Source organism: Stomoxys calcitrans, chromosome 2 (genome assembly GCF_963082655.1).
Source record: "Stomoxys calcitrans chromosome 2, idStoCalc2.1, whole genome shotgun sequence".
Classification (NCBI taxonomy): domain Eukaryota; kingdom Metazoa; phylum Arthropoda; class Insecta; order Diptera; family Muscidae; genus Stomoxys; species Stomoxys calcitrans.
Genome location: NC_081553.1, coordinates 216,962,136 through 216,980,557, shown reverse-complemented (window position 1 = coordinate 216,980,557; position 18,422 = coordinate 216,962,136). Strand labels below are relative to the sequence as shown.

Here is an 18,422-nt window from a genome sequence, read left to right as displayed (position 1 = left end):
TTTGATATGACTTTCAATTACTGTGGTAAGTATAATTCAAATCGGTACACAATATGGTATAGCTGTCATATGAACCAATCTTGGATCTTGACTTCTTAAGCCAATAGAGCGCGCAATTCTCATCCGATTTGGCTGAAATTTAGCATGAGTTGTTTTGATATGACTTTCAATAACTGTGCTAAGCATGGCGCAAATCGATACATAACCTGATAAAGCTGCCATATAAACCAAACTGGGATCTTGACTTCTTGAGCCTCTAGATGGCGCTATTCTCGTCCAATTTGACAGAAATTTTGTACAACGGCTTCTCTCATGACCTTCAACATACGTGTCTTATATGGTCTGAATCGATCAATAGCTTGATACAGCTCCCATTTAACCGATCTCCCAATTTGGCATCTTGAGCCCCTACAAGGAGCAATTCTTATCCGAATGAACTGAAATATTACACAATGACTTCAACAATGTTAAGCATTCATTTATGGTCCTAATCGGACTAAAACTTGATTAGCTCCAATAGCATAACAGTTCTTATTCAATATTCTTTATTTGCCTAAAAACAGATACCGCGATCCATGGTGGAGGGTATATAAGATTCGGCCAGGCCGAACTTGACAACAATATGCATTATTTTTACTTATGGATTTCATAGGCAATGAAAATGGCATTCAAACCGTACTCTGATATGTATGTTTCTATAAACTTCTCTAGTCTTGAGAGTAAAATATATCACCATCCGTCAGAACAGGATGGACGAAACAAAAAACACACCAAGAATAAATTCGGTTTTTTTCTAAGTTTTTTTTTATTGGAAAAGAATTGTTCTGTTTGTATTTAAATATATATTCTTATGATCAAAGTGGTGATACGCTGCTGCTGTTATTATATGCTCGCTCGTAATTTCAAGTTTCCTTTTTTTATGAGAATATGAAGTTGTGTACTGTGTCCGTCTGTATATGTGGTGTGTGTATATTTGGGTCGTGTGTGTGTGTGAGTGTGTTGATGTTTCTTTGTTGTTGCGAGTGTAATGAAGTGTAAAATTAAATACATATGTATCTTATAATTTGTGTACTGCTCGTTTTTGTTATTGGAATTATTTTCATTTTCATCTTTTTTATATGTAATATACACTACCATTTTTTGTAACTATAGGTAATTTTGTTTTTTCTTTTTTTGTTTTGTTTTGTTTGTTGGTTTGTTCATAAACTCACTACACAAAAGCTTAAGTTAATAAATTATGGCAAAGAAAAAGAAATATACTTAAGTTTGATTTTGTTGTTATTTGTTTTACAAATGGGATACCAGAAGAAATTATATAAAACACAGTTAAGCTTTCCATTTTTGTTTTATATCACTATATGAGAAAAAACAAAAGAGCTTTTTCCGCACTCTCAATGTCGCATAAGAGATTAATAATACAAGAAGATGACGATGGTGATGGGTGGTATGACGATGATGATGACACACACACACACACACAATTCATCACCATTGGCTTTTGTAGGATTCTCAAAAAAAAAAAGAAATCTACCTATAAACTTTGATTTGAAAAAGAAGAAATAACCACTCTGAAGACAAAAAAAAAATAAACCAGTGTGGTTGCCATCAACTTGGGGTCTTTGTTTCATATATAACAACAAACTTTCTTGAGGGGCATGGAACAAACAATAAATAACACACATAGGTGGTAGGGAGGAGCACGATGGTGAAAATGTCATTTGTCTTACACACAAAATTCAATGTATGTATGTATGTTAGGGCTTAAGGAATTAATAACATGTCAAAAGTCTCCTCCCCGCCATAGCCTATTTTCCAAAAGCCCATATACATACATACATGACTAAGAAAAAAAACTCGTATCCCCTCCTTGGTAAGCTGAAAACACACTTTCAAGCATAGGTTTGCAAAGGTTAGTCCTTAGGTCATTTACTTGTGTTTGCTTCACCTTAAAAAAAAACAACACAATCACACACACATATAGTGAGTGTATGGACAATGTGAATGACCCCCAAAAAAGTTAAGACCCAAAAGAAAAGCAAAAAAGATTACAAAATCCTGTGACGACCCAGCCTGGCCTTTCGCTGCCGCGCTCTTCCATTCATGCATGCTCTTCTCTTCTCATCACAACAATAAGAGTTTCTCGGTTGGTTTAGTTGTAGTAGTCTTAAAATTAAGAGTTTTTATATTTAATTAATAATAATAAATCTTATTTTGTTTTTGTAATTTCTTTTATTGTGTGTTTCGTAGCATTTATTTAATTATCAAATTGTATTTAATTTTATGACTGTTCTTCTTCTTCATGTTCTTGATACTTCTGTTCGCTCAAAGAGAGGTGAATAAAGTGGGGTAGTAGGAGGGGTGATGATGAAGATGATGGGCTTTCGATCGGTTGTCAATTTTTGTTTGAATGTATGCATGTTGTAACGTTTCTTAAGGATGTGTGTGTGTGTGTGTATGGCGGTGGCAGAATCTAGGCATGTATGTAGTTTATATTGTTTGTGTATGCGTGTGTGTATGTGTGATATTTGTTTGAAATATGCTTCCTATTCTTGGCGCGAGTTTTTTGTATGTTTCTCTTTTAATTTTCCATTACTCTTTAATCCTTCTCTTATTTGAAAAAAAGATGATCTCGTATCAATTGGGTTTGTTTTTTTTTTTAAATTTTGTTGTTTATTTCTGATGTATTTTGTTGTTGTTGCTTGGTTGATTTCTTGTTATATACTTTCTTTTATATTTTAAATGTATTAATGCAAAAAATCTTCATTTTCACACATGTCAATGGGCTTATGGTGGTGTGGTGGAAAATGACGTAGTATTGGCGAGGACACATGTTGGCGGCATGATGAAACAATAAGGAAGGAAAACGACATATTGTATATGTGGAGAGTGTTTGTGTGGGGGGAAAAGTGAGAGAGAGAGAGAGAGAGAGGAAAAAATATTTTCTTTCTTTTTCTTCTTTACTGTTTTATAAAAAGTGGCCTCTATAAAAAGTGGAAAAATATAGAATATTACATTTAATTGTAATGACTACATTTGAAAAAAAATATATGTATAAGAAAAACATGCTTCTTCTTCTTCTGCTGATTGGGTTGATTTCATCTAAAGAAGAGAGTAGGAGTGTGGATGAGTGAGGAGGAGGAGGCGGCGGCAGGCAGGGAAAAGAACTAATGTGGTGGTGGTGTATTTCCGAATCGAAGAATATTTTCCTTTTATGAAGGAGCCGTGAATTATGAATTCTCTGGGGAGGGCGGAGGAGGAGTAGGATCTTTTTGTAGCATTTGTGGTGGTGTTGTTGTTGGTGTAATAACTGGAGAACAGTTTCATTTGTTTTGTTTGTTGTAGTTTTTTTAAAAATAAGAAATGCAAATAGTATTTTAGGGGGTATGTTTTTTGTTTTAAAGGATTTGGGGCGGGGGTTACTTAAATTACGACACATCCTGATCTTCAACATCTTGGATTTGTTCTTTTTGTTCACCGTCACCTGTGAGAAAAGGCAAAAAAAAAAAAACAATGTTAAAAACAAAATAAAGTGCATATCAAACAAGAAAACATACCATCGGCTTGCATATCCGATGTCCATAATGTGAGATTATCCCTAAGCAGTTGCATAATAAGTGTGGAATCTTTGTAACTTTCTTCACTTAATGTATCCAGTTCTGCAATGGCATCATCGAATGCTGCTTTCGCCAAACGGCATGCACGATCGGGTGAGTTCAAAATTTCATAATAGAATACCTAGAGGAGGCAAAAAGGAGAAATAGATAAATTCCACAAGCATAACATTATATAACCACCAACTTACCGAGAAATTAAGCGCCAAACCCAAACGTATGGGATGTGTTGGGGGCAAATCATTCATAGCAATATCACTAGCTGCCTTATAGGCAATCAATGAATTTTCAGCCGCATCCTTACGATCCGAGCCGGTGGCGAATTCAGCCAAATAACGATGGTAATCACCTTTCATTTTATAGTAGAATACTTTACTTTCGCCTGTGGTGGCACATGGAATGAGATGTTTCTCGAGAACATTTAAAATGTCAGAGCATATATCGCGCAACTCCTTCTCAACCTGGCCGCGATAAGTTTTGATCATTTCTAATTTCTCCTCGGCACCCTTGTTTTCCTCTTTTTGTTCGATTGAGGTAATAATACGCCATGAGGCACGACGAGCGCCAATCACATTTTTGTATGCAACTGATAAAAGATTGCGTTCTTCCACAGTTAATTCAACATCCATGGAGGCAACTTTCTTCATGGCTTCAACCATTTCTATACAAAGAAACAGAATAGTAAAAAAATTCAAAGTATTAATATTCAGCAAAAAACATCAAACTTAAGTAGGGAAAGAGCAAATAATAAAATACAACTAAGAAAGTAAGACTTCCATCCAGCAAAAAGGTAATATAGACTTTTTTTTAACTACCATCATTGGATGGCTATTTCTTTCGTAACACCGCGAAATTTGGGATTTAACCCATCACTACCTAATGGGTAGAAAAATACCCAAGAAAAGAGCAATTATAGAATTAATTTGGCTTGGGTTAGGAAAGAGGTATCCCAATACAATTTGGATGAGCGTAAAGTGGGAGAATGAAACTAGTCATTGTCCTATACGGTCATGTTATTAGGGAAAATCAGGGAAAAAAGGGTTGTTGCTTTCGATAGTTTCTTTAATTAAAATATATCTAGGGCGATCGGCGTACAACTGTGGAATATAGTTACCAATTTATTTAAAAGTATAAACTTTTCAGTTTTATCATAAAATATCAAAAAAAAAATCACAAGAAAATTTTTTTTCAAAAAATTTAAAAAGTAAACGCAAAATTTTTTTTTAATTTTTAATTTAAATTTAATATTTTTTCAAATTTTTAGCATTTATTTCGGTTAGGTTAGGTTAAAATGTATTTAAATATTTTTTTAAATTTATTTTATTTATTTTATTTTTTTTTTAATTTATTTTATTTATTTTATTTTTTTTAATTTATTTTATTTTTTATTTTATATTTTAAATTTATCTTTCTTTTTTGATTCAATTTATTTTTATTATTTTTTTTTAATTTATCAAATTTATTTTGTTTTTTTAAATTTATTTTATTTTTAATTTATTTTATTTCTTAAATTAATTTTATTTTTTACATTTATTTTATTTTTTTTTAATTTATTTTATTTTCTTTTATTTTTAATTTCTTGTTAATTTTTTTTATTTTTTTTTTTAATTTTAGTTTAATTGCTCAAGATATTTTGTTTTAACTTTTTATTTTAATTGTTTTATCTTTTTATTTATTTTTTTCTATTTTTTTTGCAATTCCATATAAAAAATTATAACAAATTATTTTTTTAATTTTATTTTTTTTAAATATTTATTTATTTAATTTGTATCTATTCTTAAATTTATTTTTAATTTCTTTTTAATTTTTTATTATTATTTTTATTTATTTATTTTTTATTTAAATTTAATTTAATTTTTATTTTTTCTAAATTTCCATTTTTTTCCAAATTTTATTATTAATTTGATTGCTAATATTATTATTTTTATTACATATTTTTTTAAATTATTATTTTTATTTGCTTTCATTTTTTTTAATTTTATTTTTTTTTAATTTTACTTTTTTTTTATTTTTTTTATTTTTTTTTAATTTTGTTTTTTTTTTAATTTTTTGTTTTAATTTTTTTTTAATTTTTTTTTAAATTTTTTTTAAATTTTTTTTTTTAATTTTTTTTTAATTTTTTTTTTTAATTTTATTTTTTTTAATTCTATTTTTGTTAGATTTTATTTTTAATTAAGTATTAGTGTGATATATGTGTGAAATACTCTATTTAAGTATTAGTGTGAAATATGTGTGAAATACTCCCTTTAAGCATTTTTAATTCTCTCAATATGTAAAAAAATTTTTTTTGGACTGAATGATTTGTGTTTGGCAATAATAAATATTAATTAAGAAAACTTAAATAAATATGTTTACCTTACAAACGTTTAATCAATAACAAGTAAAAGTGTGCTAAGTTCGGTCAGGCCGATTCTTTTATACCCTCCACCGAATATGTCAAGTTCTTTGAAGGATTTTTTCAAAAAGAAAAACTCCACCTCCAAAATTTCAGGCAAATCGAATAATAATTGGGCCCTCTAGAAGCTCTAGAATTCATGACCCAAGGTCGGTTTATATGGCAGCTATGTCAGGTTATCAAACACCATCAAAACACCTCGTGCAAAATTTCAGTCAAATTGGATGAGAAATGCGCTCTCTAGAAGCTCAAGAAGTCAAGACCCAAGGTCGGTTTATATGGCAGCTATATCAGGTTATGGACTGATTTGAACCATTCTTGACACAGATATTGGAAGTCATTACGGAAGACGTCATGCAAAATTTCAGCTTAATCTGAGCCCTCTAGAGGCTCAAGAAGTCTAATCAGGAAATCAGTTTATATGGCGGCTATATCAGGTTATGTACTGATTTGGGCTATACTTGGCACAGAGTTGGCAGTCATACCAGAACACTTCGTCCAAGTAATTATGTTTACCTTCCAAACGTTTAGTCAATAACAAGTAAAAGCGTGCTAAGTTCGGCCGGGCCGATTCTTATATACCCTCCACCATGGATCGCATATGTCAAGTTCTTTGAAGGATTTTTTCAAAAAAAAACTCCACCTTTAAAATTTCAGGCAAATCAAATAATAATTGGGACAAGTCATGACCCAAGGTCGGTTTATATGACAGCTATGTCAGGTTATCAACCGACTTAAATCATTTTTGGCACAGTTGTCGGAAGTGATACCAAAACACCTCGTGCAAAATTTCAGCCAAATTGAGTAAGTAATGCGCCCTCTAAAGCTCAAGAAGTGAAGACCGAAGATCGATTTATATGGCAGCTATATCAAAACATGGACAACAATTCCAACCGACCTAAAGAAGTATTTGTGCAAAATTTCATGCGCCTAGCTTTACTCCTACGAAAGTTAGCGTACTTTCACAGACGGACGGACGGACATGGCTAGATCGACTTTAAATGTCATGACGATCAAGAATATATATACTTTATGGGGCTTTAAAGGCATATTTCAAGGTGTTACAAACGGAATGACGAAATTAGTATGCCCCCCATCCTATGGTGGAGGGTATAAAAATCATTGCTTTCAAAATAAAAAACAGAAAAACTATGTATATACCCCCGCGCATGTTCATTCATTGCTGTCTCAACAACGACTGAAAGAAAGAGAGTAAGAACTCATGCGACTTGTCATCAACGCTGTCGTACAGGACTGGGCATTGTTGATGTCGGATGATAAAGTATTACCCACATAAAATGTGTGTTACCAAAGTCATTCTTAGCCCTTGCTAATATTGTAAAATCATAGACTCCCGCTACATTATGCATAACACCATATCGAAGTGATAAATGCAGACAACAACAAAAATCACCTAGGCCATGTATGTATGTATGTATGTATGACCAAGCATATCACTTTCCTGCATAACTCCCCACCCTTTTAAACTGTAATCTCTAAGACATTTGTGTTGTCTCCCTCTCTCTCTCTCTCCCATAGTCACACTTATCTACGGCATTTTTAAATATAGCATTAGGGTGACACATACCACTACACAGTCAAAAGCAACAACAATTTGCTATTTCTTCTTGCTAATTCATCGAAATTTGTCTCCCCAATTTAACTGTCAATTTCTTCACCAAAAAGTTTTTCAATTTATTTCCTCCTGCATTAGCTACTCAATATGTGCTGTTTTATTCTAGTAAATAACGAAGAGAGTACATTTTTCCTACTCTCCTGCAAATGTTTGCTATAAAAATAACCTTACATGGCTAATGTAAGTTTAAAAGCTCGGAAACAGAATGAATGGTGATCTAATGAGACGAGTCCTCTGTAATACTTTAGTGACCTAGTGTGCTACTATATGTCTCTATTAATCCCTCAAATCCCTTCAGAATTGTTTATTTATTAATTTTTTTGTAACTAATATTGGTAGTGGTCTAATATATGGTAAAGATATATTATTTATATATAGATTACATCGTCTCATGACCACTATTTGAGTGTGGCATAGTGTATTCACACTCAATTTAGTCACATTACAAATCAGCAGCGACCAAGTAAGGTGAACGTAATTATGACTCACTTATCATCCACAAAGACATGTTGATAAACTTGAAAACCATAAAAAATATACACTATTCTAGAAAAACAAATTAAAGAAGAAATGAAACGAAAAGAAAATAGTAGGGCGGGGGGTTGCAGAGCGAGCCCAACATACGCTGACCTTCAATGGTGTCGGTCAGTAACAGCAACAATAATCGTTCCCCTCCCTGTTGCTGTTGCTGTCACGACTCCCTTTCAAGAGAGTCGTGTCGCACACAACATGGTTGTAGATAATATTGGAGAGGATTAAATAAGTATTAAATAAAAAAGAAAGTATTAACATCATATTCAGCCAAGGTTTTTTTTAACCAAACAGTTGAAATAGCCATAGAGCAGCCGCCAGCCGACCACGTTGTTTTGCACACAACAATCGAGGAGACACAAGCCGCCAGCAATGTGGAGGATTGATGAACTTGTGCTACTATAAAAGAAAGACAACACAAACAAAAAGAACGAGCACACATTCTTCTAATTGTCAGACAAAACGGCAGAGGCAAAGTCATCAGACCACCGCATTGGTAAAGCCGCCGTCAAGTAAGCATAAAATACGAATGTTATAAGCCTCCTGCGAAAGTCAATTTATCAAGACTGTAGTTTTTGCCAACGACCGACCAAGCATACCTGGCAAGCAAGCGTAAGTGAAGCACACACCATTTCTAAAGGCAACATCTCACAACGCGACTATTCTTATGATCAAAAGCAAACTTTAAAACAACACCAAGCAACGGCAGCGGCCACATTAACATTATTTAACGAACAGCGATTCTGAACTGGAATTGGAGATATTAGCCATGCGTGTGAGCAAGACAAATCCATCCACAAAATAAACGGTAGCCAGCCGGCAGCGATGACGACTGCTTCAACTAAATATTTGGCAAAACCAAAAACATTATGAGCACCACCATAGGTAACGGAAAGATACCAAGAGCAAGAGACGATGCACGTGTGTGGTGGGGCACATGATTTGAAATAGGGGGAGAGAGAGAGGTTTAAGAAACTGGTGTTGTCTGCTGGTTAATAAAGAGGGGTAGCGCACAAAAAGACAATAATAAAAGAAATAGTTGTTTTTTCGCAGCCATGCTTTACTTATTACCTGCTTGACTCAACATCCACCAACCAATATGGTCAATTTCATCGTTACATCCACCACTTCACTTTTGGCCACCCAATGAATGCACTACACCATGCCGTCCGTATCTCATGGCGATACAACGCACCATACACCATACTCCACACAACATTGATGACGACTGCGAGTCTACTTGGTGAAAAAAGTTCTCATCTGTTTTCTACACCAATACGTACATATAGAAAAATTTCATTTTAGTATGCTCCAATTTTCCCAAAGATTTTGGGGTAGTTGTCAACATTAATGGGCGAAATTGATGGGGGAGGAGTTGTCGCAGTATTGGGGAGTTAGTGTATCTTTTGTGCTTGCGCGCAAAGGGGATGAAATAGAAGATTCTTTTTTCTTCAATTTTTTCGTTTATATCAATAAGGGTATGCTGCTGCTTTGAGAGAGGGCAGGGCGGTGGCGGCACAAGCAAAGAACAGTCACGCTAACATTCAGAATGGCATATTCAAATTATTTGCTACACCGAAATCGAAAACATACTCTGCTGCACTCACTATTGTGAACAACTTTTTTCTTCTCTTCATTGGAAATTTTCTTGGCCAACCGCTTGAAGTATGAGTAATACGGCAACTAAATTTAACCAGAGTTGCCAGAAAACTTTATGGTGGTGAAGGGAATGTAAACAAAAAAAAATCGAAACAACACCAACAAAAATTATACCCCCCACACACACAGGAAAAGCTAAATATGGCATTGTCACTAGGCCAACAAAAACAGCTTTATGGCTTTCTTTTTGGGGAATATTTATTAAGATATTTAATGGACATATTTCGAATACATCAAACCAAATGTTAGAGAAAATGGCAAACATCAAGTATAAAAAAGAAGCTAGTAGGTAATTTTAATATTTTCCATTTCTATTTTGTGTCGTTTAAAATTTTTTATTTCAAATTTAATTTATTGTATAAGCTATTTTATTAAGCAATGTTTTCTCTATTCTAAACGATGCGGCACAAAGACATGTGTGTAATTAAAATATCCCATTCAGGCTATTGAAGCTTTTGGGGAATTATCAAACTTTTATGGGTTCTTGCATTATATTGGCGGAACACTACAGCTTTTCTATGGATCAATACTGGGCTCTTCTGTTTGAGTTCATTAATTAATTTGTTTAGTTAATCAAAATATAATTCAAAATCAATCGTGTTATTGTGAGGTAAACCCTCAAATAAAAAAGATTTTATGAAATCCCACTAAACCTTCCAAGTGGTTTGAGCTGGTTCGTCCATTTGGCGCCTAACAATGTGTTCGTGTACTCAAAAATGAGTGCAAATTTTTACTGAAAATGTATGCGTATTTATTTGCCAGCACAAGAAAGCGGGAGAGTGCGTGAGAGCAAGCAAAATTTTGATACTCTGATAATTGAGAAGCTCTCAATTTTTGCTGGAGGTTTTTTCTCAGCAGCAATTTGCAGCATCGAATAGATGTTTTTTAAAAACAATGGACCTAATTCTCGAATCCGCAATCGACTTATTACGATCGAGCTTCGCATTTTTTGGGTATTCGATTAATCCGTTATCGATTAATTCTTTTGGAAATTTGCGAAATTTGCGATGAGAAATGTGCGAGTTTTTGCCCGCAGCAATTAGCCGATCGTAAATAACAAATGTTCGTTTATTTTCGTTCGATGTTCGATTTTATCTTCCCCGATATCGATAACTATTTGACAAATCAGGATCGTAAGCCATGATCCAATTTTTTTTAATCTTCGAACAAAAACTCGCTCGATAACGGATGCAAGAATTAGGCCCCAGCTGTTGTATTCAAATAAATAGGAAACGAAATGAAGGCTGTTCTTACTCTCCTTCAAATTTTTACGGGAAAAGTTCGCAAACAGACCTATTTTATTAGGAAAATTAAGGCTTTTCTTACTCTCCTGCAAAGCTTTTGGTTGAAAAATACACAATCCGACCTATCATTATATAATACAACCCTCTTTTCGTGACCAGTAACAATGCGTCTTAAAATTTCTTTGTATTTTGCTATGTAAATTAAAATCTATCGCGTATTTTTCAAAAATTTCCATCGATCCGGCACGGGATAGCTATGAGTATCACACAGGCTGGACCTTTGAGCTCAAATCTGTGTGGTGTTCATTGTTATCACGAGAAGCTTAGCTGCAAGCTACCGGACGAGTCCACAGTAGCTGCAATTGCAGTTGTTGACAATCAGCGGTATCGAGTGGAGAGTCTCAGTGAGAGGGCGGCTAGCACCGGCTCTTGCATAAATACTGAGTGCCTATGATGTTCGATAGGACAAAGTGCGTTATTGTCGCCTATAAATAACCAATGGCCATCATGTTCCCGCGGCGATCGGTACTTTGGACCGGAACGAGTTTGCTCACCTATGGGAGCTAGACAAGAATTGCCACCTCTACAGATAGACATGTGGCTACAACAAAAACCATTTTAACCACATCGGCTTCAAGAGAGGCCTTCCAGGACGTGCATAATCAAAATCAAAATCGGAACAAAATTGTTTAAAACAGTTTTGGCATTGGCGTTCGGCCAATATATCTTTTCCGAACAAATCATATAATTTTCGTCTTGCTTGAACTGCATTTTTAACTTTTTGATAGTACAATACAATATTAAAATATGGTGTTTTCGATTTTCGTTAGGCAATCAAAAAACAATATTTCCAACAACTTAACCCATCAACGACAAATGTCCTTAATGGAATGTTCATGGGTAAATTTGCAAATGCCTAAAAGTAGAACTATTTTAGAATAATTCTAGTTTGTATCAGGAATGAAATATCAATATAAAGCTTAAAGCTCCGAAAATTAGACGAATAAAACTTGTTAATAATTCCTGTCATACCTATAAGGTTATGTTTTTAAAGGAAAATTGGCTTGTCGAAAACATTAAAATTGCCCGTTCCACTAATTCTAGCTCTGTCCGTAGACTTTTCCAGAAAAAATTTTACAGTAAAAACTTGCAAAAGTGTAAAAACAGTCTTCTCTCTCTTTTGCTTTTTATATGAAATAAATTGGTGTTTTTTATAAAGCAGCTGTTCGATGCTGCAAATTTCTGTTGAAAAAAAACTCCTTTAGAAATTTTAAAGCTCTCAAAACTTTGTTCGCTCTCGCGTACTCTCCCGCTGGCAAATAAAGTACGACTTCCAGTAAAAATTTTTTTAAATTTGCACAAATTTTTGAGTACACAAAAACACTTTTTGTGGCACTAAAAAGGAGTGATAGTGCGCTTTTGTGTCAAAACCAGCTGATTTCATAATGGAAAATCAGATGTTTGTGTGAGTCGAGTAACTCACTTGAGAGACACAGAATTAGTGGAACAGGCAGGCTGTTAGACAAAAAATTAACGTCTTGTTGCATTTGTTTCCATTTTTATTTTAATCCAATACATTTATGCCGATAGTCCAACTACTTTAACTTCAGCTACAAATTTATGTCAAAAACATCATAAACTGACAAGGGTACCGAAGGTTGGGCTTTAATGGGTTAACAACATTTTTTAACTACGGCACGGGGTGAGTTTGGTACTTAATAGCCACTTGGCCAAAGCAATTGTCCGTATCGCATGCCACATAAAAACAAAGTTAGCTAGAAACACACGCACATATACAATAGAATGAGAGATGCGCGAACGTTTAAGTAATCGTACTGTGGAAGTGATTTTCAATTTGGTTGACGGACATCATGTGTTGTTTACAAATGAACACCACTCAGGTGAGTGTCATATGAAGCCAACGCAAGCAGCGAAATGAGACATCAAGTTTTGTTGCGCGGCATAGATATACTCTGCTGTTTTTTTATTTGTGGATCAGAGTTGCTTTTATCAGTGACATACGAGCTTTCTATCTACGTCTGTTCAAAAGTGGCAGACTTACTTTAATTTAAAGCTGCAATTCGCGATATCGAGTGGAGTCTCAGTGATAGGACGGGCGGCACAGGCAGGTTAAATCTATGGGCCTATGTCGAGGATCATTCCTGGCCAAGGAACTTAGCAAAAGATTTAATACATTGACACCATATCTATTTATAGACTCATCAAAAAAAAAAAACATTTAGTAGAAGTATTGGATCGAAATTTTGTAATTAACGCTAGACGTATTTGGCTAAATTGGAGTTTCTGCTTGCTCAATAACCGATTCTCAGATTGGAGGTTTGTATGACCTACATATATTAAAGGGCCTAAATAGATATTTCGAAAGGAGATAGAGGACATATAATACAGTAAATGAGCCTTTTATATGGTCCTAAATATCCTTATCAATGAGCTTAAAATTGATTCGGACAGCACTCATTGATATATGAGAAGTTTGCCATTGCTCCTTAATGGAATGTCCATGGGCAAATTTGCATTTGCATGCCTTTTATGGACCCAAAACGTTTTGTCAGGAGATCGGTCTACCTATTCTTTAAACATATATGGCTGCTTGCTAAGAAACAGGTCGGTTTGTGAGATTGTTATGGAGATACATAAATTAAAGAACCTATATCGTAGTAATTGATGAAGATGTTGGAGCATATAATACAACAGGACTTGTTATGATCTAAAAGCCTACAATTGGAAGAATGGAATATATGGCTGCTTTATCGAAATATCGTGCGAAGAGCCGGCACGAAATAGCTGTGAGCACGACTCAAGCTGGAACTTTGAGATACGATCTGTGTGGTGGTCATCGCTGTCACGACAAGCTTATTGGGAACTACCGGGCGCTTCCACAAGTTGCGGATAGTGGAATGCTCCTTATGGAGTAGCTGCAACGGCAGTTGTGGACAATCAACTATATCGAGCTCAGAGCCTCAGTGGGAGGCCGGGCAGCGCCGACTCTTGCATACACAGTGAGTGCCTATGATGATTCGATATGACAAGGCGAGTTATTGACACTTTTAAGTAACCAGGGGCCATCCTGGCCCTGCGGCGACAGGTCCTCTTGGGAACGGAGTTAGCTCTCCGACAGGAGCTTGATGAGGTGGCGTGGAGTTGGTGATATTCACATGAAAATGTGGCTACAACAACATCATGCGAAGAGGACATGTGGTTCTCACTGTCCGAAATGTTGTAAGATATGCCTTTTATGGGTCCTAAACGTTTAGTCGCGAGATTTATCCGAATTGTAGTCCGTCCGTATGAACAATAGGTCAAATACAATTTCAGCGAAATCTGGTAAAAAAAATTCGCGTTACGGAAAATCGGTATCTAACCTATTGCGATCAACAATGTGCGAAACTACGTTTCGAAGAGTTAGAGACTCAGAAGGTGTAACCTAAAAGGGGTTTGCTGTCTGGTTCAAGTTTAAGCTCAATCATAAGGGAACATGTTTTTACAGCCGAGTCCGAACTGGGTGTCGCGGTGTAACACCTCTTTGGGGAGAATTTTTTACATGGCATAGTACCTCACAAATTTTGTCAGCATTAGGAAGGAAAAACCACCGCTGAAAAAAATTTCTTTCTGATATTTTCGACCGGATTCCTTAGTTACGATTTATCCAATTTAGGAATGTCCCGCTGGAAAAGCGTCTCGCTTTTGTCTTCAAGTGTCATGGCCAATTTCATTTGCATGTGAGGTCTTTGGTCATGTCAAAGATGTGTCGCCCAGCGAATCGTCATATAAAAAGGAGGTATCTCTTCATTAAGGTAAAAGTTGGAACTAATTGATATCAGAGGCAACATCCAGTTATTTCAAACAATTTAACCAAAATGTTTTGCAAGTTAATTTTTCATTCGGCCTACAGACTTATAAAGTATCTTCAAAAATTCATATTGTCTGGTATAGTTTAGGGTTTTATAAATTTCGACAATTTTGTTCATAATTTTCCATATTAATTTCACTTTCAAAATATTTAAACTTATGCGCGTACATTTTGGTGTGTTATTACGATCAGCTGATCACTCTCTTAACCTTATTGGGTGTAGCCATATAATCCGTTTTTGAAAGCCTATTTTATTTCCCCCCGTAAACATTTGTGCATTCTCTTCATTGGTTTGCAGCTCTCGCATACAATAAATGAATTGTTTACAAACAAATTGCAAATCTTTTTATAGAAATAGTATTCATTTAAATAAATATAAACAATGTAGGGCGTGAGTCATTTCGTATGAAGTAGAAAAATACATTGTACTGCTAGCTAATTAGTTTTTTTCCCCAAAATTCCGTCATGGCCAAATTCCTCCATGGCAACTCTATATAGACACACACACACACACATAAACACCATCTCTTGCATGTTTGGCAAAATGAGTGCATGTGTGTGTTTTAGGTTAGTTGTCAACGCGCAGAGCAACAACGATCGATTCATTCATCGATTTTTCGCGCTTGTAATGAACAAAAAGACGGCAGGCAAAAAGCACACACACAAACGTATATAACGCAAGTCTGAAAAAAAAAACTCTCTCATGAGACGAAAAAAGGGGAGCAAGGAGACAGTAATAAAACTAAAGAGTTAAAGGCAAAAGAAGTGTGCAAAATTCAAAGTCAGCTAGCGGTGCTATTCACGCAAACAGGATACTAATGCACAACTCTGCTAAACAAGTGAAACGGCAATAGAAGATAATGACGATACGACGGTGTGGACGACGTGATGTCCAAAACCACATTTTTGAAAAATTTTTCACAGCGATAAAATCCATTTGCGATATATGTAATTTCTATTACCTCCTACATCATGATTCCAAAGAAAATTCTATATTTAGCAAACATATCCCAAGAAAAATGAATTACACTCCACAAAAATATATGAAGACACCACCCTAAAATAAACATAACCCCCACCCCCGTTATCATCGTCGTTGCCCCTCGTCGACGAAGGCGTAATCGTCATACTATATACATTTATGGAAATTTTCTGTATACTCTCTGATTTTTGTTTTTAACCAAAAGAAAATTTTTTCCTAAATGATGCCCATTTTTACAGGAATTTATCAACAAAGATCAGGAAGAACAAGAGCGCCATCATAGATGTATCGCGGTATGCAAAAACACGCCAAAAAATTATGCCGGCAAAAAACAAGTTTTTTTTGTTGTATTAATACCGTCGTCGTTGCGAATTTCTACGAAAATTTAATCATCATCGTCTCTTCATATGTGTGGTAAGAAAACGGATGGCTGCTGCTGACGCACCAAACCAAAGAAGAATCGATGGAGAAGCAACACAGACTGCTGACTGTGATAGACACCATCACCAAACACACACCATTACACACAGAGGCGAGCGTTTTCTTGGTTTTTCATTCTGCTGCTTCTTCCAGAGAAAAATTCCTTATAACATTTTCACCTATCCCGTCCAGTCCATCCACTATGGTCATATTAACATACATAAAACTATAGATCGCTGGATGAACTACTTAATGTTTTTTTTGTTTTTCAGATTTTTTGGATTTTATTACTCACCATCGTAGCGTTCTGCTTGTTCGGCCAATTTAGCCTTGTATACATTATTTTCCCGTTCAGACATTGTGCAAAAAAATTATTTGAGTTGTGTGTGTGTGTGTATGGAACAAGGCTGGAAATCCCCTTTTCGTTTTTCTTTTTAATAAAAAATTAAAACTTTTTGAATCCCGGCGTCGTTGTGCTTCTGAATTTCAGTTATGACTTCGTCGCCTTCGTTCCGTTTTTCTTTCTTGGCTTTTTTTGCTTAACTTTTTTTCTCTACTACGTTTTTTTTCTTGATTCTCTCTGACAAGCCGCTTCTTCTATACTGTTTTTTCAATGTCGTCGTTGGGTGTACGCAGGGTAAAGTCGCTGTATAATCCTGGTCGGAGAAGAGAGAAAAAGAAAGGTTTCAGTTGAATTTTCGTGGTTAGGCACTTGACACTTTAATTAGCCAATTTTTGCGCAACTTTTTAGATAATTTTTTTTTCTTAAATAATTTTTTCAAATTTCCATTTATCTACAAGAAAAAATACACACTTTTAAAATGGTTGATGATCGCCGTCGTCTTTACGCCGCTGCTTCTCGATATGATTTGACATGTAATTTGGACCTTTACTGGTTAGAATAGCAGAAGTAAGCAACCACTCCCTCGTTTCCCTGTAGGATAAAGGAGATGAAGCTAGCGATTTACTTATACTCATCTCATTCTCGGTGACGAAAGTGAAATAGCAATAACAGTGAAATTTGGCAATCCCCAGTGGAAGAAAACTGATGAGAATAAAGATGTTTTCTCTCATTCACACACGCCACACACGGCCATTTAAAATGGCAATGCCTTAAAGAGCAGAGTTGTATTGTCTTTTGAAATTAGTACTAGGACATTTTCACGCAATGAAAGATGTAAGAAGGGAAGGCCAGATGTTCGGCTGATGAAATTAAGAAAGGCGTTCAAACCATCTTCCACATAACTACCAGGTAGTGTAACGTAAACAGCAAAGCACAATTTTTGCTCTTGCGAAGTGCACTATCTGTCAACGATTTTTGGTTGTGTGTGTGCATTAAAGTTAAGAACTCTAACACAAACAACGACAAATGGCGCGAACTAGTAACACTCAAAATCGGGGTTACACCAATCACTGATTTTGGCAGATAGTGAACCCAATATTTTATTGTAGGTTCATTAGCACAACAACAAAACTCTATCCCCAACGAAACTACATTGAGTGTCAAATGCCGAAAATTGAAATGTCAAAATGGTTTTAGAAATAAACTTTATTTTACAAATTATCTTCTTCATATGTATTTTATATTTGTATTGTCATCATTATAACACTGTTTTGTTGTTTGAGTGTGGAATATGGTATCAAATGCAACATATATTTAAGATTTTAGAAAAAAAAATAACATCTGTGTTATATAGCCTTTGAAAATTAGATTTACTACAAAATCAAAACAAAAAAAATGTTACTCTGCTGTTCGCATGACCTCACCTTAGAAGTACATCCTGTACCACTACCTGTAAATGAATGAATATCTTGGTTCAGACCAAAGCTTTTTGGCAAGCCACCGTTCTCCCTATATAATGCACTGGAAAGGTGTGTGAAAAGTGTTATAATGATGAAAATACAAATATAAAACACATTTGTAAAATATAAGTTGTAAAACAAAGTTTATTTCGAAAACCACTTTAACATTTCAATTTACAGCATTTGCCAATCAATGTAGCAAGATATATTCATTTACAGGTAGTGGGAGTTGCCCAACAACATATTGAGTGCACTGTCTGTCAAAATCAT

General features: G+C 34.9%; 1 protein-coding gene and 1 long non-coding RNA gene across 2 annotated transcripts; one reads left to right on the top strand and one right to left on the bottom strand.

Moving 5' to 3' along the window:
* Nucleotides 1–781: 781 nt before the first annotated feature.
* On the bottom strand, nt 782–17,269 carry LOC106089236 (14-3-3 protein epsilon). The gene is made up of 5 exons (XM_013255048.2): nt 17,164–17,269; nt 16,645–17,005; nt 3,803–4,272; nt 3,555–3,735; nt 782–3,481 (listed from the first exon to the last, which is right to left on the bottom strand). The coding sequence occupies exons 2-5, from the start codon at nt 16,706–16,708 to the stop codon at nt 3,426–3,428; spliced, it is 771 nt and encodes a 256-aa protein (XP_013110502.1). The 5' UTR covers nt 16,709–17,005; nt 17,164–17,269; the 3' UTR covers nt 782–3,425.
* Nucleotides 16,097–17,005, top strand: LOC106089237 (uncharacterized). Its single transcript, XR_001221580.2, has 2 exons — nt 16,097–16,343; nt 16,622–17,005. It is a non-coding gene; the product is annotated as an uncharacterized LOC106089237 (long non-coding RNA).
* Nucleotides 17,270–18,422: the final 1,153 nt, after the last annotated feature.

Excerpts from the sequence above, each read along its gene's own strand:
- LOC106089236 (XM_013255048.2), bottom strand. The coding sequence starts at position 16,708 with ATGTCTGAACGGGAAAATAATGTATACAAGGCTAAATTGGCCGAACAA. Across the intron at positions 3,736-3,802 it reads GTTTGGCGCTTAATTTCTCG|GTATTCTATTATGAAATTTT; the intron begins GTAAGTTGGTGG and ends TGCCTCCTCTAG. Across the intron at positions 3,482-3,554 it reads ATCGGATATGCAAGCCGATG|GTGACGGTGAACAAAAAGAA; the intron begins GTATGTTTTCTT and ends CTTTTCTCACAG.